Source organism: Passer domesticus, chromosome 3, assembly GCF_036417665.1.
Source record: "Passer domesticus isolate bPasDom1 chromosome 3, bPasDom1.hap1, whole genome shotgun sequence".
NCBI lineage: Eukaryota > Metazoa > Chordata > Aves > Passeriformes > Passeridae > Passer > Passer domesticus.
The window spans coordinates 34,572,816-34,594,571 of record NC_087476.1 but is presented as its reverse complement, the minus strand read 5'-3'; the positions used below and the strand labels follow the sequence as shown (position 1 = coordinate 34,594,571).

Genomic DNA, 21,756 nt, shown 5'->3' with positions numbered 1-21,756 from the left:
AAATTATAGAAATATGTATCATTGTATGTTAATGGGACTGTTGTATATGTAACTAATATAATTGTATATACTACATTAAAGTATATGTACCTATGATGTATATATGATGCACTTTAGTGTAAGGATTATATCAGCAGTTTTATAATGAGGAGGCTTTGCAAACGATAGTATTTAAGACCATGTGAAAATACAGAAATTCAGTTCAATGAAGTCTTGTCTCTGTAGTGCTACACTGAAAAACAAAATGTTTAAGACTCCAAGATGGAGCATCTGTGTTGACCACTGTAGTCCATTGCAAAAAATACAAAGAGGCATGCTCTCTGCCTTCTTACATCCCTGAATATTTTCCTCTTCTCTTGCTCACATCCTTGCAGGGACACCAGTGGGTTAAATTTCTGTTCTTATGGTTTTTGTTTCTTATAAGAGATGTAATACCTATTGGTTTGGGATACCATGCAACTAGTAAAGATCCCAGGGAAAATTTGCTCAAAGCCCACACTTGACACTCCCAGCTGCTCAGGATAAATAATGAATGGAGAACATGACCACAGATGTTTGTTTCAGGACAGAAGCAGTGGTTCTACAAAGCAAGTTTTTTTTCCAAAGGAAAGAAGTACTTTCACTGTAGACTGTGAAATACTGCACTTCTTAGTCGTCCATATTATTTAAATTTTGGTAAGAGTTTATTAGCTAATGAGCAGGCATTGATTTTTATGTTGTTTTTAGATCACTGAAAGGATAATTAAAAGTATAAATAACTTAGCCTCCTGGTACATTAAGTATATAGACATATCATCAACCATAATTAAGAATTGTTTTTAGATTAAATCACTTTTACAAATAGTTATTTAATTCAGCAGGTTTGTCCTTTGGTTCAGCAAAGTCATTTGTCATTTCTCTCAGAGCTGTAGCTTGTGGAAAGGGCAGCTTTAACAGCATTCATTGAGCTCTGAGATTCAGGGCTGAGCTTCTGTCATCTTTTATATTGGATTCTTCAGCACAGGCTTGATTCGTCAGAGCGCTGAGCGCTGAAGCTACAGTTAACATCTCCTTCAAGAGTTTCACAGCATCTGGAGCCCTAAATACAGAGCACATTTACCTAGATGATAATTAATAAAATCTAGTTAGGACATTGCCTCAGCAACACTGAGTAAGAGCTTTTGCATTTTCCAGTTTTGACCTGTGTAGACTACCCTCGGTTAGTATATTTATAGAAATAGCCTGCTAAATCAGAGGTGATGATGGAGATGTTCTGGAAAGTCAAAAAGGGCTTATCTGTTCCTCTTCAAAAACAGCCTTACTGTTGCTCAGTTGCATTTAAAAATTAATCTCATGTATGATGAAGGATTATTATTGATAAATGTCTTTAGCACTGATGGGAGAGGCTTCTTTTGAAATAAATGCAATCTGGTGAGAAGTCTGGTCCAGTTTTTAAAAATCTTGTGAGAATCTTCATCAATTTTTCTTGGATTTGAGATAAAAAGTTTTCTTTTGCTTCCCTGATGTGCCATGTATATTGCATTTTTCCATGAATACTTAGGATGTTGTGGGTGGGTTCCATGACCTGATGGATGACTGTATAAGTTTACTAGTTCTTATATCAAGAAATTATGAAATAAATGTATTTCATTGTTTTGGTGTCTTAAAACTTGTTTTTAAGAACACAGTTGTGAAATGTTATTCTAACTTTTATAGACAATTCATTGGGATCAATTCCACAGAGAACAGTGGACAAGTACCATTCCCTGATGCATGTTTCAAATGTAAAACATTTTCTAAAATCATTGTGATTAATTATTTCTGTTAGAGAAGTAACTGTCTTTAATCTTTCTGAGTAGTTGTTTTCAATTTTTACTCCTCTCTGCTTTCAGAATTAATTGCTTGAATTTCAGAGAGCATTTGTTGATTACTTTTTATTTTTTAAAGAAATCAAAAGTTTTCCTTGATTTCACATTATTATCAACTAAACAACTTTGAAAATAGCACATAATTTTCAGAAATATTTTATACATGTGACTATGGGAACTTTACTTTCCTAGCTGTATTTCTTTGACTGGTTATGAATGTGGGAATCATATTAAAAAAATATTAATTTCTCCTTCAAATGACCAGTTCCTTAGAGAAAGCATTGGAAAGAGCAAGGGGGAAGATAGTCTCAGTTTGTCATCTTTATTTTGCACTTGTTTGGAGTGCTCTGTTCTTACAGTTTAGCACGTAGCACATTGTTGTTTCACATCAGCATCTAGCCAAGTATCACCCTCCTTGAGTCAAGTTTTAATTCTTTGCTTTCTGTATTACTTCAGTTCTGAATTGTGTGCCAGAAATATATTAGAGTTTTATTAGCATTCATGGTATGTGGTCCTGTCCTTTCCAGAAAGAAAGTTATGTGAAGGTTGTAATTATATCTTTCAATCTTATGTCAGTTCATTGTGTTTTCATTGGTGAGACTAATAGATATCTCTTAGCTTGAGCAGAAGTTCTGAGTTTGAGGTTTCACTCTGATCTGCAGAGGCTGCATCTCAAGTTTGATTAACACTAGGGAAACCTCTGACTGTTGTTCTTACTAGGAATCAATTCCATTATCACCAATTCTTCTTCCCGCCTGAAAATTTTAAGATTTTTTTTTCCAGTTGTCCTGAACCCACAACACAGAGTGCACTTAAGTAAAAGCACCAAGTCTCTCAGTTTGTTTCACTCATTTTGGAGTATGGTTGGCTCTGAAGAACATGTTTAGTTTGCTTATAGCAGTTGATTTTGCTAGATAGAAATACCATATTAATAAATTTGTGCTCATAATCTCCTGGGTAAACACCACTTGATTAGCTGGTATATATGGTGCTGTGTTCCATTAGCAGCTTTTCTCTGAGGAGCAACTAATGTGCATTTCTTCTCAGTACTCTCCTGAAAATCAGGTAAACATGAAACTTCCCCACACCTGATTTGACATCTTTCTTAAGAAAATTTGGTTGAAATAAACTAAAAGGATTAATATAGGTATTGGGGAAGAGTGGATAAAGGAAAGAGAGAGAAAATGGAAAGAATGAAGTGGCAGACAGAATGCTTAGAATTATCTGTGTTTTCCTGTTGATGAGATCACTGACAGACAAAACTGGATGATAATGGTGATTTGCAGAGGTGGATTTAACATCCTGTGGAAAATAAAAATCACTCTGGCATGCCCTTTTCTTGACTCAGAGCATGGTCTGAGTTTGTACCATTTTCCTGACTGTGTTTTACTACATCTTAACTCTTTTAAAGCCTGGTTTCTAAAGCTGAGTCACATTTCCCTCAAATACTGGCAAGGCCAATAGGTAGTGGTGAGATTTTACTTGCACAAAATTGGTCCAAAGTAGATGCAGTCTTGCACCCCACAATGACTTAGGGAATTTGTTTAGAATTTATGAATTTTGTTTGATACTGAGAATCGTGTGTTCTTGTGTCAGACTGTGAAGTCCAGAATCTCAAGACTTCTTTGCTGTGTAGAAAAGTTGAATATTTGCTGAAGAAGTACAGCATTATTTCTGTTGTCAACCTCACTTTCCCCATGCTGATGTCTTCTGTCCCCCTTATTCCTTTCAGCGAGTGTGTCAAGCTGTGCTGTGAGTCTGGGAATTGTGCTGGGAGCGATCAGCTGAGCTGTCCTCTGTGGATGCTCACTCTCCTGAGGAGCATTATCAGCCCATTTACCTCTTCCAGTAAAAAGCAAACAGTCTCCTCTCCTGTACTGGAAGTGAGACAACTGCCCCTATATAGAAAGATCATGAAACCCGGGTGAACAATAGTAGATTCTTTATGGTTTGTTTTGCTTTTGTTTTATGCATAGATGCTTATCTCTTTCCTCTACAATAAAGATTATGGAAAAGTGCTTCTAACAGCAATAGGAATAAAGAAGAGCAAAGAGAAATGATCTAATAAAGCAGTGACATCCCACAACCATTTGTGTAAAATGCTGTGAAAGGGCAAGTCACAATGACTAATTCCTAACATGTGTGTTCCTGGAGCAGTAAATGCTGGGATATATATGTTTTGTTTGTAATAAGGGAATGCACTGGAATAATTTCAGAAAATACTAATAATTGAGCAATTAATAAACAAGAATTCCAATATAATTAAGCTAAATGTCTTTATGAAAACCTTCTTTCCCTCAGATAAACCAACAGCCACAAAAGGAAAAATCCCCAGTTCAGTTTCAGGGCTGTAGTAGTTGGACTTTAAAATGAGGAGGCATCTCCAAATAATCTTTGTATGAAAACACAAGAATAGAATCAGTGTACTGATGTAAGTCGTGATGTTTTGAATATTGCTTGGAGTTCTGAAAAGTTTCTTCGAAGAAAGAGTGTTGATCTGTGGAAACACCTTCCCAAGACCCAGAACCTTAGCATACCACCTCCAGTCTCCAAACTCTCTAGCTGTGTTTGAACGTGCCTGCACAGTGCTTTGTTTAGACTTGCTGATTTCTGAAAAAGAGAGCCCCTATTTCGCTAGCTTCACTGAAATTTTCCTGCATCACCAGATTGTAGAAAATGCAGAGAAAAGGATGAGTAAGGAGCGTACAAAGGTAAGTTTCTAATTATGTGGGGAAATGAAATTACCAAGGGATAAGGAAATGTAAAACTCCATTCTGGATTACAGTTAACAAGACTCCTTGGTTACTGATTGCTTAGGGCTCATCATTCGCTTTAAATGTTCTTCCTGGAACATTTATTGAATCACAGAATGGTTTGGATTGGAAGGGACCTTAAGGATCATCTAGTTGCTCTCCCCCTCTGTGGGGAAGGACATCTTCCAGTAGACCAGGTTGCTCAGAGCCCCATCCAACCTGGAACTCTGAACCAGTCAGGGCTTGGCCACTTGCATAGTCTGTAGTCTTGTAAAAGAATCTGTTTCCATCCAATACTGACATCGTATTTGCGACTTAACTGGAGGTTTGTACCTTCCAATAATGAGAATACTCCAGAGTCTCTTCTAAACATCTCACCTTCCTGTCCTAGTGGTCAGTTGGGATTTTTTGTAGTAGCTTTAACAACTTTTCCAGATCCATCCTTTTCCAGTATAAATGTACAATGAGATAGTACATATTATAAAGGTTGTTAATGTGTGGGAGGTTTTGGCCTCTGCCCTTTGGTATGGTCTCAGATATGTTGGAAATCTTAAGTGATGCACTGTCATTAGAAGAGCCAGGGAGTGCCTTCCTCCTTCTCCTTACCATGTAAATCTTAGATCTTCTTTTGTCAAGATGACTCATTCTGGTGAGGTTTGAAAAAAGAAATTATATATTTGGTAATCTAGATGCTATATGGTTCTCTTTGTCTTTTTTTGTAGGAACAAAAAAAAAAAAGAGAAAAACCACTTCTTTTAGGGAGATGAAAGCCCCTCTGACATTCTATGCATTCTAGGTCTTGCTTCTATGTGTCCAAGCAGAGTTGGATTCTTACATATGCATAGATAAATTAGGAAAGGGAAAAAAATGTAAATATTAGAAAAGACAAAAGCAAAGAGTTGAAATTCAAGTGGCCAATTTTAGATAAATGGAGGTAAGAAAGTGAAAGTACACCCACTCTTTGAAGAAAGATGTGTAAATTTTGCTAAGTAGGACATCTTCTAGAAGAACTAAGACGGTGCTGTGTATAAAAAGTGTATATGGAAGCCTATGTGTAAGAAGCAAGACTTTACAGTGAATTATTTGGTTTGGGAGGCCTGAGAGAATGAGAACCATCCAGGATGACACAGATATTGTGAAGAGTATTTGCTCAGTTTTCACCATGCTGAATGCTGGGGCCTCAAGTGTCTAAAAAAATGCAGCTATTTCTAGAAAGTACATTAAAATAAGCTGTTATGTTCACAGGCAGTGGTTCAGTCAGAAGATCTGGAGGAATTTAAAAGTGAAAGCCGATTCTAAGATTGTTTATGGAAATTTTGAGGTCTTGGATGGGGAAGGGTAGCAAGAATTGTCTTCCAAAGCAATGCACTCAGGTCTTCTGAGAATAAATGGCATTCATCTTACCCAGGAATATCTAATATTAACTACCCAAAGTTATTAAAGTAACTGGATCACTGATCTCTGTGTCAGTTTGTGCATTATGGAGGAAATAAGCCTGAGCTATAGGAAACAGAATGATCTTGTGTTTTGAGTAAATCTTGTTGAACTAATCTTGTTCTTTAGCATGTGATAGTGGTAATGGTCTACAGGAATATGCTTCTGATATGTTGTTTTTATGAGTAACTCTAGAAATCTTAACTCTTTTAATACATCCAAATAAAAAATCTGTATAAGGTGAACTGGGATTGATTTTTGCTTTGTATAGACTGTTAGTAAGTTCCCAGTGAGCATAATGAACATCAGTTTTGAAAATCATGCCTGACCTCCTGTCTTTTCAGAATTTAATAGAATCTTTCTTTCTAGAAACAAAATAAAAGGTGGAGGTGTTATATACTGCAAAGAATACTCTATTTCTAAAATTATATATAATGGGAAATTACAAATGACATATAAAATTTTGTTCAGAAGGAATAAAACTTTGAATTAGAAACATGAGTGAATTTTTCTAAAATATGTTTTCTTCTGTATATTTTTTAAAAGATATTGGTGGTATGGTTAAGGCACTTTATCTAAATACACTGTGTTTTTCTGGTAAAACACACTGATCTTTGACTTTTACAGGGAAAACATGAAGGGAATTTTTTATCACAGTGATATGACACATTTTAATACTTAATTGAAACTTAGATATATTTTTAGAAAATTAAGAAGTTTTTTTTTAACTCTATAGGCTTGCTGATGCATGGGAAGATGATATGGGAGTTCATCCTTTAAAGTTTCCATCAGAAACATGTTTGGAACTGTTGTTGATTCTGGGTTTGAGTACCACATCTCTGCCACCTTCACTTCGATGCATGAACTCTTTTCAGGTAAGGAGCAGCTTCTGTTTCAGTATAAAGTTATTTTTGGAAAAATAGAGATCCTTGGGGGCCATAAACCCTTTCAGAGGTTTTGTCTTCTGTAGTTGCATGATTCTCTGTTATATTAAAATGTAGACCAAGGTGGAAAATACCATTGGATTTTTAATCAGTTCATTACTGTTTAAAGTGATGAAATTTAAAGAAATTTCCTCAAACTTAGGCTACAGTAGCTGGAATCATTATGAAAATCTTGTGGGCTTAAAAAATAAAATCCTCAGCAACAAAATAAAGATTTCCAGTGGTGAAAACATTCTTCTGTGTGTTACTTTAGAAGTCCTCAGCAATCAAAGAAATTTTCCAAAGGAAACATTGTTGCAGGCATGTTAAATTGTGATTTTTATTTCTTTTGTAATGTGGTTGGAGAGTGTGATTTTTACAAATGCAATAGAGACAACTGAATTCATGATGATATGACATAGCAACTCAGCCTTTTTATGATACTTCTGTCTTCCCCTGTAGTTACATAGTCTGTAGTTGAGTATTGATGCAAATCTGAACTAAGCAGCTGTTGAGCAGGAAGTGTACTGAGTCTGTGTTTGTTCTGGCAGCTATGAAAGCATCGTCATTTTAGTGGGACTGAGTGTCCCTAGCAGTTTCTAATGTGAAATCAGGTAGCCTCTATTTGTCCATATTTCCTGTTTGTACTTAAGGCACATCTAATTAGTGTTCCTGAGTTATTTTTACTCAAATGTAGTCTTTTTGTATATTTTGAAGCCAAAAAGAAAATGGTTGTAAAACAAATTCAAGTAATTGACTTTAAGAGAGTTACACTGATGTACAGCTGCTGAAAACTCCTGCATTGTTTCTCACTTTGCATCTTGTGTGCTTGGAAACAGGGAATTTGTATGTAGTGATCACTTGGGTAAAGCAGCAGCCACTGATGGCTTCAACGTTATTAAAATACACAAGGTCAGAATTGTTACTGGGTTGTACATTCAGAGGCCATAAAATTGAAGAATCTCCTAGATGCCAATAGGTTGCAATAAGTATAAATTTCAAGGATTGGCCAGCAGTAGTAATCCATGCAGTTGAGTAGTCCATGTTTCCTACTAAGAAGTGAACATTTTGGTTGTCTAATCCATAGGATGTGTTCCTTGTCTCTTACATTACCAGTAACCTGTGGTGATGTCTCCCCTGCTTTACCCATGAGGAGTCTCCTCCTGTATGCCAAGGCTGTATGTCCTGTATTGTTTCTGTGCATACTCAGTCCCATGTTGTGTATTTGGGATTCCCTTTGATTTGTGTATGGGGTAGAGGTAGGAAGTGATAGATGTCTGTCAGCTGGTGTTTTTACCTCGGAGTACACAAAATATCAGACTTTTCTTTTTTTCCTTGGCTGACTCTGGACGATTGTGCTCAGCTGCTCCTGGGTAATTTTAGTGTTGTGAGACTACCTCTGTAAAGAAACCACTGCCCTAGAGGCACATGGTGCAGGTCCTGGAAGTATAGGGTTATGTCAGCCATGGGGTAAGACATCCCCATGCATCCCCTGGTGACCCTCTGACCATGGCCTTTCTACTCCAGATTTCTGTGGAACAGCTGAAAGCAAACAGTACTGTGCTAAGCTCATTTACTGAGCAGTGGCCTGCACAGATCGTGGTTTTCCTGCCTGTGTGCCAAAGCTGGCAATGTGACAATGTCCTGTCTTTCACAGCAACACACTTTGCAGTTTTTGAAAAGCCCAAGTTCAGAAACCTGCTCTGCTAAGATAATGTTCTATTTTGCCAAGTGGGAGGAAAGGAAAATGACTTTTCTGATAAAATTCTGTGACTCCAACTGTCACTCTCCTTGGCAGACAGTCAATATCACCAAATGTTTGTCCTAGAGGGCAAACACTGTCCAGTAAAATATTGTTTTATTTATTTTTATCTTTGTAAGCCTTGTTTGGATCTCAGTTAGTGAATCCATGAAGCAGAATCAAAGTTTGCCGAGGCTTTTCCCTGATGCTTTATAATGTCTGCCAGCCTTATAATTTTGGGAATTTTTTTTCTTGGCTTGCTTCTTCATGTTCAGTGAATACTAGAATTACAGATCCTAGTTTTTCTGTATTTTTCTTGGAAAAAAGCTGGCAAGATCTGAAGAGAGCTTGAATAATGATACTAAATTGTGCTGTTGCCTGGGCATAAGATCATGCTGCATCCAAAATAGTGAAGACTGTGAGCCAAAAAGGGAGTAATAAAAGGGCACTAATTGAAAACTAATATTTCACATATCTTAATGGAGTAATGGCAAAATGACAAAACTACTTTTGCTTTATTTTGTGGTAGACCTTAATCTGACAGTTGTCTAGAAAAATTTAAAACATTTTAATTCTATATTACAATGAAACTTGTATTTGAACTGGAAATAGTTGCAGGGTTCCCTGTTATCTACACAGTGGAACAGTGACTGTTTTGTTCAGCAGGGGCCAGGTTCTTGCAACTGAATGCTGGAGGAAGTAGGAGAAAACAACCCCAGCAAGTGCCAGAGTTTTCTCTTTTCATTTATATGTGTTTCCACCATTGGACATGTGGTGAGGAGTTAGATTAACCACTTCTTTCTAGTGGTGCTTTTTTTTAATGTTTTCACACAGTATTTGGAAATGTATCTAACAGGCAGCTCTAATGTGATGATCTAAAAGTTACAGTTCAACTCCTGATACCCTGTCAGGATGGCTTATAAAAAACAATTTTTTTAAATTAGATAACAAAGAATTATCTCATTGACACCCATGTTTTTTGAGAATGTATTTACCCTCTCTCCCAATTATATTACAGTGCTGCAATGTTGAAAAGCCAAAATGTTAGTTGGTATGCATCTGCATTGGGTGATGCTTAGGCTGTAAAAAGCACACAAAGGAAATCTGCTTAGTTGTTAATAATCTGTAATAAACTCTGTTCTGCCTTGTGCTCTGGAAGTACTCTCTGGGACTAGCTTAGCAGACTCTGTATCATTGCTGAGACATAAATTACATTTTATTTTCCATTGGTGTGCTACTGCTTAGTAACATAATATTTGAAATCACTTTTCAATTCTGTTTTGACCCCGTAAAGATCTTTCAGTGTGATTTATGTTGCTGGAGAAGCCTGGAAGAGAAGAGCAGCAGCAGACTGTGCTACATAGCTCTGCTGAGTTTATGGTGATCACTACAGCCAGCTTGTAAGTTTCCAAGGCTGTTGAGCCTAGGTACTAGATTGTCTTTGGCTCATCTCTCATTTCACCAGAACAATTGCGGTGACATTTTTTTGGTGGATGATAGAGAATTAAATCTTAGGAAGCTTGAGCCTGTAAACTGTGAAGGACTGTTTCTTGCTGGTTGGTGGCAGCTCCTGGGTTTACTGGAGAACACGGTTTTTCAGCCCTGACTTGTATGATCCCAGGCTTGTAATCCCTCACCCATACTAAGGATGTCTCAGATCAAGGTAATACGATTGACTGAGGCACTTGATACTTACCCTGGAGCAATGAGAGAAGCAGTAAGAAGGGAGAGAGGAGTTTGCTGCTAGAAAAGATTAATTTTTTTCGTTTGCTTTTGCTCTGAGTGTTGTTTTGCCGCTTTCTCTTCAGCTCCATTACACTGCACGGAAAGCTGTGTCACCTTATTACACACTCAATCTATATGGCTGTCCACCCACCTGAGCTGTCAGCCCTCTGCTTTAGGAATGGTTGGGCTTTACTTCGTGTATTATTCTTAATACTTGCAAACACTTGTAGCTAGCACCCACTTGAGTTATCATGTACTTCATCACAGAACTGCTCAGCTGCTTCTTCTCAGCACGGCCTCAGAGGCTGTGTTGGTATTTCAGAGCCTACAGCACAGAACAGTTAACACAGGGAGATGCTTTAAAGTGACAAGTAATCTCTGCTGTGTTTTTCTAACCTTATCTCGTCTTTCTCTGAATTCAAGCACAGTGAACAGAAAACGTCCTGGATATTGAATTCTTATGATGATGTATGGGGCTGTTGGGCACATTTTCTCTCACTGCTGTCGTTGTGGGAAACCAGACATTTTACTTGCCCTATCAAGGCACTATTCATAGGGCCACAGACTATAAACAACAGTTTTCAGAGTTAAACAGATCCTGCTTTTATTTTTACTTTTACAGTTGCATAAAATTGAGGGAAGATTGTGATTAAGAACTGCTGGGCTGTTTCAAATAGCTCCTGATAGTTTTTGGGGCTGCGTCCAGTGCCCCTGGTAGCTTTCAGCACACTGTCCGCTTTGGTTTAGAGAAGTGAAGCCGCTGTTTAAGAAAAAACAAAAAACTGTTTATTCTACCATTGCAGTAAGAATCCCTAGTGATGTCTCTGAAGGAAAAACTTATTTGCCATTATTTTGCTTTCAAAAAAGAAGGAAAACCCAAGGTTTCTCATAGAACAACCTGTCACTTCTCTGTCATTTAGTCTCTTAATACAGTGCAGGAAACTTGCTAAAGGCAAGATGGTTTAGAAATATAGAATATCAGTTGCTCAGAAAATATAAGAATGAATAAATACAGTATTCATTATAGTTTAGCAGCTCTAGTATATGAGTATCAAAAAGATCATGGAAAACAAAATATAAAATTACTGCTGTCTCTCAGGTCTATGCTTGGTCCAAACCAAAGTGTCTCTTGATATTTGTTGGTTTTTAATATCAATACTTTTATGTTTTATGTGTCACTATATATATGAAAAGCAATTTCAAAAACATTTATTGCAAGAAGTTAGTGGAAGATAACAGATGCATCTCTGTCTTTTGACAATCCTTTTTGAAGCTAACAGCTGAATAAAATTTACAAAAATCTGTTCAGCTTTTCCATTTGTTCTGGACGTTTGGAGCTAGAGGAAATGCATGTATTCTTTTACGCTGGATTCCACTCCTTTGGAGCACTGTCAAACAGCAGCAAAGAAGGATAAAAATACAATAAAAGAAAATATTAGGAGTGAAGAAATGGCTTTCAAAATATTGTGTCTTTTATTAAACTATGCCAGAACGGAAAAGTAAATAAGTCAATTTATGCAGTAAAATGGCTTATTATCCCTTTAAACATTTTTTAAAATCACAGGCTGTTACGTGCCTAGTGAAGATTTCCCACAAAATGAATTTGAGGTCTGAATATGTGTATTCTATAGTATTTCACAGACAAATGATGAGTTCCTAGACACAATACAAATTTTTTAAAAATATTTCTCTCAAGCTTGCAACTGCCTATATCTCTGAAACTTCTGCATTAATATTGACAATATTATGAAGCAACCACTGCAAATACATTGTAATCTGTTTAAATACAGTCATGTTTGTTTCCTTAGTGGACCAGTTCTACATAATGTAAACTACAGTGAACAAACTCAGAGTATTTAGTCCAGCCTCTTTTGGCTACTCAGATTTTACCCAAAATAATGATATTTTGATTTTTGCAGGTTAATATAAAAGTGCCTGCTATATGCTTTTTGTAATTTTGACTAACTCAGATAGGCTTCCAGGATGACACAGAATGGATTTTTTGTTTGTTTTATTTGTGATTATTATGTGTAAGTTTTTAAGTTTAATTTCAAATTATTTATTTTAAACAGGAAAGGAGTACCCAAATCTTATATAGGAAAGCAGACTTGCTTTTGCAAAATATACATACAAATATTTCAGCGGCTTTTAAATAAAACAACTTATAATGTATATATTTGGAAGTTTTTTCATGTTTTTCTGCATTTAATAGCAGCCATAATAAATCTATTGAAACACTGCAGAATAATTCAGAAAAATAGACAACTGTATGAACAAATTAAAATATAAAATTTGAATAAAAGCTGCCAAGAGCAAATGATATTAAGATAGTGTTTCAATGACAAATCTTAATACTCCTTTGCAGAATTATAGAGATTTCTGTGTTCAGTTACGAAATCATTATTTTGTCTGCTGCTTAATTGTTCCATATTAAGTTGATTTATATTATGTCACTCAGGTTATCTTAATTGGTGTTCACTGTAAGCTATCTTTTAAAAGTATCTCTAGAGCATTCAGGCATATGTGTTGAGACTATCACTTTCTTTTGTTGTTAACCTCAGTCTCAAAGAGAATAATTTTTTAGTACAACTATAATTAGTATTTTTATGTTCTTGTTGAAACTGTTCCAAAAATGTTTCATACTGATTCTGCATACACTTTATTAAAGCATAATGTCTCCTGGCTGAGAACTGTTCAGTTCTGTACATGCAGGACCTTATTGAACAGTGTCCATATGTCCTTATGTGTCTCTATATGACACATCCATATCTACAGCACAGGCTCACTTTTCTAGGCTATGGTTTTGTGATATCTGTAGCTGCTTTGGACATGCTAATGGGAAGGTATTATTTCCCTTATCTAATGTGTAGCATGGCTACATTTCCTCTAATGGGAAGAAGCTGCCCATTTATACTGGCCTGAAACAGAATGAAATCAATCATGTGCAAACCTAAACTGAAGCTATGAATGGGAAAAATGAAAGCTGAGCTTACTTGTGGAAGCACAAGATTTTGTGATTGTTTCAGTGCTCAGTGGTGGAAAATCAGAACCTTGCCAGCAGTGGCTCTAAATTGAGATTCAAAATTTGTCATCAGTTTCTTGGAAAGGGTAAATGGTTCTTTTCTTCCAAGGCAGTTCTCCAGTAAAGAGGAAATCAGAGAGAGTGAACCTGCACTTATCATAAAAGAAGTAGATTAAATTACAAAAAAACTGTGAACTCCAAGGAAAAAGCAGTGAACATGTAGCACGCAGGCCAGTGCCTCCTCTGGAAGTATGGCCTCCTGCTGCTTGAGAGGGAAGGTCTTCTGAAAGAACAATTCATTTCTGTGCAATTCCCTTTGCCTAGAATATAGCAAAAGCTTCCTTTTGCATAAGCATATAGTAATACAATTCAAAGCAGTTTTCTTAGGAAAGATGCTCAGATATGTCATCGTGGGGGTTTGACCCTGGTTGCTTACCAAAGCTGCTTTGGGTCAATGAAAGGAAGGAGGAAATCACTCGCCAGCTACTGTCACAGGCAAAACAGATTTGATTTGGGGAAGTTAATTGAATTTGATAACAATCAAATCAGAGTAGGATAATGAGAAGTAAAACAAAATCTTGAAAATATTTACCCCCAAGTCCTCCCTTTTCAGGCTGAATATATTCTCAGTTCTTTGACAGCTCCTCCTAGTGGTGCAAGGATAGGGAGAATGGGGGCCATGGTGAGTTCATCACGCATTGTCTCTGCTGCTCCTTCCTTCTCAGACAGAGGACTCTCACACATTTCCCATGTGTGAGAGTCCTCCATTGTGGGTCCCTTTCATGAGGTGACAAGCCCTGCCAGCAAACCTGTTCTCGTGTGGGCTCCTCTATCCACAAGTCCATCCAGGAGCCTGCTCCAGTGCAGGCTTCCCACAAGGTCACTGCATCCTTAAAGCATCCACCTGCTCTGGCACAGGTTCCTCCACAGACTGCAGGGGAACCTCTGCTCCAGTACCTGGAACACCTCCTCTCCTCCTTCTTCACTGACCTTGGTGTCTGTGTCTGCAGAGCTGTTCCTCCCACATATGCCCACTCCTCTCTCCCAGATTGTTGAACAGAGTTTTTCCGCCTTCTAAAGGCTGTTATCCCAGAGGCACAACCACCACCACTGATGGCTCGGCCTTGACCAGCTGTGGGTCCATCCTGGAGCCGGCTGGCATTGGCTGTGTCAGACATGGGGAAGTTCTGGCAGCTTCTCACAGAAGCCACCTCTGCAGCCTCCTGCTACCAAAACCTTGCCATGCAAAACCAATACAGTAATTTACCATTTAGATGTGAATGTACAATTAATTGCAGAGATCCTGTTTAGATTGTCTGTTATTATCTGTGAATAAACTGCTTGGAAGGGGTTAAGATAGAACTAATTTTTCCAGTTTTCATCTATTGTGAACTTTCTGATTTTTCCAAGTAAGTCTGAAATCTAGAAGTGTAGTTGTTATGTCCTAATGATTGAGTAGTTGTGTAGGTAAGGCACAATTAAGCAGAAACTGAGAATTTGTCTTTATCAATAGGCACCACACTGTGGAAAAGAAAAATACCTGTGTTTTATGTACCTGAATATATACATAAAGAAGTCTTATTGGGGGTCTGATATACTACTAGAACATCCATTCCTATTTATTGAGGCTGTTTGTGACTGAGAAACAAGCTCTGTTGAAAAGATATATTTAGACCTGTGCACAACTGAATACTGCAATACATGTTCAACGTGGTTTTTGTAAGGCTGCTTCCCTCCAAAACCTTGGCATCTGTGATAATCTTAGCTCTACCCAGACTGCAATTAATAGCTTGATTTATGTGAGGTGCAAGTGTCAATATTGTAGCTAAAAATGCACCGAAATCACATTATCAGCTACAAAGAGCTCTTTTGCTTTAAAAATAATATTGAGACGTTGGATAACAATGATTCTGTAATGGAGGTTTTCCTGAGAAGTTCATGTTGTTATGCTGTGTGTTTTGTGAATGTGTGTTGTTATGGAAAGATACAACATTGTTCATTTCCATTAAGAGTCTGGATGGAAGCTTTGAAGCTACTTCAGGAGTCCAGAAAGCTCTGCAGAATAAAAGATGTATTTATAAGGATGATTCTTAGTAGGTTTAGAAGTGCTTTAAAAATGGATGGATACAACTCTCTTAGATTTCAGCTATAGGCTGGAGTAGATATGATGTTATCACAAATTACAAGATTTTGAGGAATCCTGAGGGAGTTTGTCAATAAATTCTAGCATTTTATTAACAGACAGGTCAGCTTGCCAAGGCACTTAGAGCAGCTCAGGAGTGTTACACATTGAAGAGTTGGAAACAGTAATAATGTCTTCAAGAAGACAAATGGACAAATAAACAGAAGGCTGTAAACCCAGAGCTTTATAATTGAATCGATGACTTGACTATGATAAAGTACATGATGGACAAAAAGGAAGAGGGCTGTTAAGTTCTCCTCTTTTTATTGTCAGTTGAAAATGAGTCTGGAATGGATCTTTTGGTGGAGAAGTCAGTAATGCCTCCAGTGAGAAACATACAATTTGCCTTCCCTCAGAAGCTGAAGTCCATCATTCTGTTGCAATGTCAGTAGAGAGTAGTGTGCTCTAAATCTTCGTGCTTAAATCATAGGTCTGTTCCAGGAGTGGTGGCTGATGACAAATGGTACTGCTTGAAAGCTTCTGCTTTTTAAAGAAGAAAACTCTGGATTTTAGGAAAGCTAGAATGGGCAGAAACATGGCAGGGGGGAACAGGACAGAGCACTGTCTGTTCAGGAGTTGGAAAAAACCTGAAGGGAAGTGTAAGAGATGAGATAGACCAACTACCCTTTTACTAGTCTGGTGATGTTCTTGTTGACATACACCAACATAATTGTGACTGGCTAAAAAAAGGACAAGATTATTTCCTTCTCTAAGTTGTTTGCTGCTTTGATCTGTAGAAAAGATCAGTTGTGTGAATATTTCTTTGTAATAGCTCCACTGCTTTTGATATAAAGGAAGCTGGTTTGCACACTGGGAGTGTGTGGAGGTATCTCAGCCAATGCATTTTATAGAGCTTCTAAAATAAGATTTGGAATATTCCCGTGGGAAGAAAGAGAAGGGCAAAAAGGTGTATAAGCATTAACACAACCTACTGAAATAAGGAGACTGTTTAGCATCCAATAGAAAGCTGTCATGCCTTGAGGTGAAAAGTGGCAACTATTTAGCAATATGTAGAAAAACTTGCAGAAATCTGAAGATGCTGTAGCAGAGTGAGATCACAGGGAGTGTTGGGTGGGCAGAATGTGATTGCTGTTTGGACTTTTGCCAGGCATTTTGGTTAAAGTTTCTTCATCTGTCTCCCAGAAGCTTGACAAGTAAAATAGGAAGTGATTCTGCCTTACAGAAAGAAAGAAAGTAATTATTCCTATATAGCTAATGTAAACTAAAAAAGCTTGGTATATAGAGAAAGAGGCTATTTTAAAACACCATTTCCCACTCTCCATTGTTTTTGTGAGCTAGCTGTGGCACTGTAGATAAATGAAACCAGATCAGGGAGCTATATTTCTTCTATTGCTTTTAGTGAGCTTGAGTTTTATATGGAAAACAGAAAAAAAAACTATTAAGCACCTGGGCATGGGAAAGAATCTTGCCTGAAAATTTGTACAAGTAAAGATGTTATTTTAATAGTACTGAATGTTTTGGCTACTCAGTCCACTTTCAACTTCTTCCAGAATGCCTGGCATTTCTAAATATTACCCTGAAAATGACTGAACATTTTACTGTTCAGATGTTCTCACCTCGTCTGACTGGTGCTGCTGACCCTTGTTCTGCTTCTTATCAATAACTGTATACCTGCATAATTCAGCTTTAAATAAAAGGTTTTCTTGCTGTTGATGCTCCAGTCTTTGACATATTTTCTATTTTCATATGCCCTACCAAATTTAAAAAAGGCTATTATTGTGTAATGGGGGGTGACTAGCTAACTTATTTCTTTCTTAACTCACCAGAGAGCTTGCAGCTGACTTTTTATTTAATGTTTTCATACAAAGTCTATTTCATTCATCATTTGCTAGATTTACAGACTTTAAATTCTAGGACTGTCTTGTTTCCCAATTTGTTAACCACTTTGAGTTTCACACAATGATGAGTTTCCATGTTACTTTCTCATTTTTATTAGATACAAATTGTCTTTGTTTCCATGCCATTTATGAGCAGACAGCTCTGTAATTCTTGCACCTTTTCCCTGTTTAGATACTAATTTTTAATGCTTACAGTTACCTAATTGTATTTTCTTCTTTTCAAGTGTGAGAGCGGAACAACAGGGCTTTATATCCGTCTTTGTAGCAAAATAAAATCAAGTGTACTTCTTAAACTTTAAAAAAACAAAAAAAAAGGTCCACACAGAAACATTCATATTTCACTTTGCCTTCTCTGCTTGCACAGAAAGGAAATGCATTTTCAGCTGTATTTTTGTGGAGCAGTAGCTAATGACTAGTCAAATTAATCATAAGTGTCTATTCTGCATGATTGTCCTGAGGATATATTCCTTTACGTGACTGCTTTTCCTATTTTAAGGTAGGATGTATAATGTGACTAAATAATGTCTGTAAAACTTACTGTATTCTGTCCTGTATGCTTTTACAAGTCTGAGCTACGTGGCTCAATGCTAAGATTGATTTAGAAAGATCTACTGAGTCTTATTCTATGTTTTTAGGCCACTCCTGTGTGAGGAGTTCGGGGAGAGACCATTCTCCCATTTGCCTGGTAATTAGATCATCTTCTGAGGACTCTAGCATTCAACAAGGTTGTATCTACAACACTAGATTTAGATGAAGCAGAGCTCTGATTCCACCTGGAAATGATTGTGCTCCTGTAATTTAGTTAAAATGAGCTGTCAGAAGTGAGACAGTGTTTACGTATTTTTTAAGTGTAGCTCAGAAGCTGGAGAAAACCCTAGTGACACTTCGTAGCTAATCATTTTATGTAAGCCTTTCCTGCGAAGGCAGAGCATGCAGTCCTAATACAAAACAATGAAGAAGTCAAGAGGGACTCTCTTACAGCAATACTGATACTGGTTAAAGTACTGATACTTACTAAAGTGGAGTGTCACTGTTGGATTATACTCCTTTCCCAACCTACATTTCATAGATAATTTACAAAGCAGCTGTATGCCATAATTAAATATGGCATATTTAATATGATCCCAGTATGATTCTCAAAACACTATATTTTTTTTTACAACAAGGTAATATCTTGAAGAAGATGCAAGTCACAGAAAAAGAATTTCATGTAAAAATATTATCTTAATCTTACATGTTACTCTGTTTATACAGAAGTGACTTGTCAGTCCAGTTTTCACCATTCCAATAAAAATTGCCAGGACTTTGGATTACCTAGAGTTCTCATTCAAATGAACAAATACTGAGTGGTTTTTAAAGTTAGGTAATCATTTGGGGTGTCCAGCTGAGGACTTAGGAGCCTTTTTCTCATCTTGTAAACTTAAAAATTCTGGTGGTGGTCCTTTGCTTTAATTAGTTTGTGTGGTATTACTGAAATTCACCTGAAGCATTTGTGGTGATAGCTCAACATTGTAGGCAAGCACCTGAACCTTTTGAAGTTAATATCAAAACTCTCTTTGGCTTCAGTGGTGCAGAACTGGCCTGCAAATGAATAAACCAGCCAGCTGGATATATTGTAGAGAAATAATTATTGCAGACTCTGAAAGTTCCTCATTAACACTATTGCATGTGAACTTTGCAAGCAAATGCTTGAAGCTAATCTCCAATAGCTATTTGTTAGACAAGTGAATTAATAGCTGTGGCTGCTGGTTCATGCAGAGGGTTCTCTGTTGGGTTTTTTTGTCCTTTATTTGAAGACTTCAATCAGTATAAATGATTTAAAGGCCTCACTCCACTAGATGGGGAAAAGATGCTTATAATGTAGTACTTGCTTACACTCTGCAGTTATTGATATGATATAATATTTTTACACTTGGGTAAGTATAGATTTTGAATAAAAGAATTTAATTAACACTGAATAAATGTTCCTCATAAGGGAAAAATTCTCTATTTCTGTTTCATTAATGCTTCATGCTTCTAGCAGTTAACTAATTTAATTTCACTCCTGGTGTTCAAGGTCTGTGCTTTTCTTTCCTTCTGTTTTTCAGTCTTTCTGTCTTTTAAACAGGCTTTATTTGTGTTTTTCAGTTGGAAAGAGAAGATCAACCAGAGATAGAAGATAGGGAAAAGTGCAAGGCATTTTTTTTCCTTTAGTTGGACTTTGTGTAAGGCACAGTGGACATGTATCTATAACTGTGCATAAAAAATGTATAATGTGAAAAAAGTTAAATTTTTTTGAAAGTTCCCTGAGATTTAAAAATTAAAAACCCTATTTTAAAAAGTAAACTAAAGGACAGTTAATTATTTTAAATAAGTAAAAGTAGGGAGGATAAAAGTAACCCTTGTACATGTAAGCAACCATGCTCATTTAATCTGCCTAAGTAAGGAAATTTAGGTTTTTAGGGGTCAAAATCCCTTTTGAGAGTTGTTTTTAATTGTATATGCAGTACAATAAAATTTTGAATAAAATGCTTAAATTCAGAACACAAAGTGAGTGATATGATGTGGCAGATGTTCAAAGTGAATCAAAAATATCTGCTTATGTTGTGTGTCAAGAAGCAAGGGGTTTAGTGTGAGAAGTCCAGGAGAATGATTGCTCGAGGGGTTTGAGGCAAACAATTTTTCATTTTTATTTTTTTCCACTAACTCAGTGCAGTGTTATTAAAGGTTTTCATGCAGAAATGTTAAGTGCCTGGTGTTGATCTTTGGTAGTTCTTAGTGTTTATCTTATAAAGCTGGTAAAAGTTTGAAGAACTTCAGGTTATTTCTTTCAAATCTTAAGGTCATGCTGTGATCCTCAGCTTTGGAACATTTCTAACATGTTCTTGATAATCATCCTTCTACATTTCTACTAATTTATCTATTTTTCATTCACTGAACTTTGGGGAATGCTAATTTTTTTTTCTTTATAATGCAGGCAATTATGGTTCAACAGCATATTTTTTTAGTGGCCTTGCCCTAAGGAAGATGTTTTAAACAGCATTTTGGAAGTCATAGAGCAGACCAATGTGCTGTAATAATTATATTTCAATAATCCAAAATGATGCCTCTAGGGAGATAGGACTCCAGTGTATACTTTGTTCATATATGTTTATACTTGATGGTAAAATTGGATCAAAAAATAAGAAAAAGAACTGGAAGAAAGAATCTGAAAAATTGATTCTTCTTGATTCTTAAGGTCATTAACATTTTCTAAAAAGAAGTTAAAAATGAACATGAAAATCAAATTGTTAAAGAAATTGTTCTAGCTTTGTTTTGCATAATAAGATTTTTATCTGTACAAGAAAAGTTCTCATAATAATAAAACCTAATTGTTATTTTCATCTGAAACTGGAAACTGTTCAGTGTCTGGGAAACATACAAAGAAAAAGAGAGGAGAAGGAAAAAAAGCTTGAAGAGAATAATATGGACTACATGTAGCCATAAGCTGAAGGACAGATTCATACTCTATTGTAATATAAAGAGGTTGCAAAAGAGGAGGGGAAAAGAGAAGGGAAGGCAACCAAAACTGCAAGGTTTAATTCTGAAGTATTTTCTGTCCATATTTGACTAAAGCATCTTCCAAGTGAATGAGGAAGTTGATTTATAAAAATAGGCAGCAAAATTAAGAGGGAATGTGAAATTTACACTGCCTAAATGCCCCAGAAAGAGCATAGTAGGCAAAGTCCAGTTTGTAAGTTTTGTAAAACATGTGAACCATTTGTGTTCAAGGATGCCTTAGAACTACTAAACTTTGTTAATTAGCTGGTTAACTTAAAAAATGCATGCAACAAAAATACATTAACAGAGTCACAGAGTCGTTGAGGTTGGACATGACATCTTGCTATCATCTAGTCCAACCCCCTGCTAAAGCAGTCAGCTAGAGCAGGTTTCCCAGGACCACGCCAGCTGAGTTTTAAATGCATGCAAGGATGAAGACTCCACAACCTCCCTGGGCAGCCTGTGCCAGAGAGTTCTGCTCTCTTGCATTCAGAAAGTGTTCAGAAGGAATTTCATGCTCTTTAATTTGTGCTTATTGCCTCTTGTCCTGTTAGCAGGCACTACTGGGAAGAGTCTGCCTCTCTCATCTTCACTCTCTCCCATCAGATATTTTTACACATTGATATGATCCCCTTGGACCTTCTCTTGTCCAGGCTGAACAGTCCCAGCTCTCAGCCTCTCCTCATATGAAAGACACTCCAATATCTTAGTCATCCTCGTGGTCCTTTCTTAGCCTGTTCTTAGCCTTTTC

General features: G+C 36.7%; 1 protein-coding gene across 2 annotated transcripts in view; it reads left to right on the top strand.

Moving 5' to 3' along the window:
• Positions 1–21,756, top strand: part of UBE3D (ubiquitin protein ligase E3D) — an 82,625-nt gene that overhangs the window by 43,807 nt on the left and 17,062 nt on the right. Inside the window, exon 9 of one of the 2 annotated variants that reach the window (XM_064412534.1) lies at positions 6,771–6,909. In XM_064412534.1, the coding sequence (XP_064268604.1) occupies positions 6,771–6,909 (139 nt within the window). Of the gene's footprint in view, positions 1–3,579; positions 4,560–6,770; positions 6,910–21,756 lie in introns of those variants that run through there. The other variant, XM_064412532.1, reaches the window with a different exon arrangement.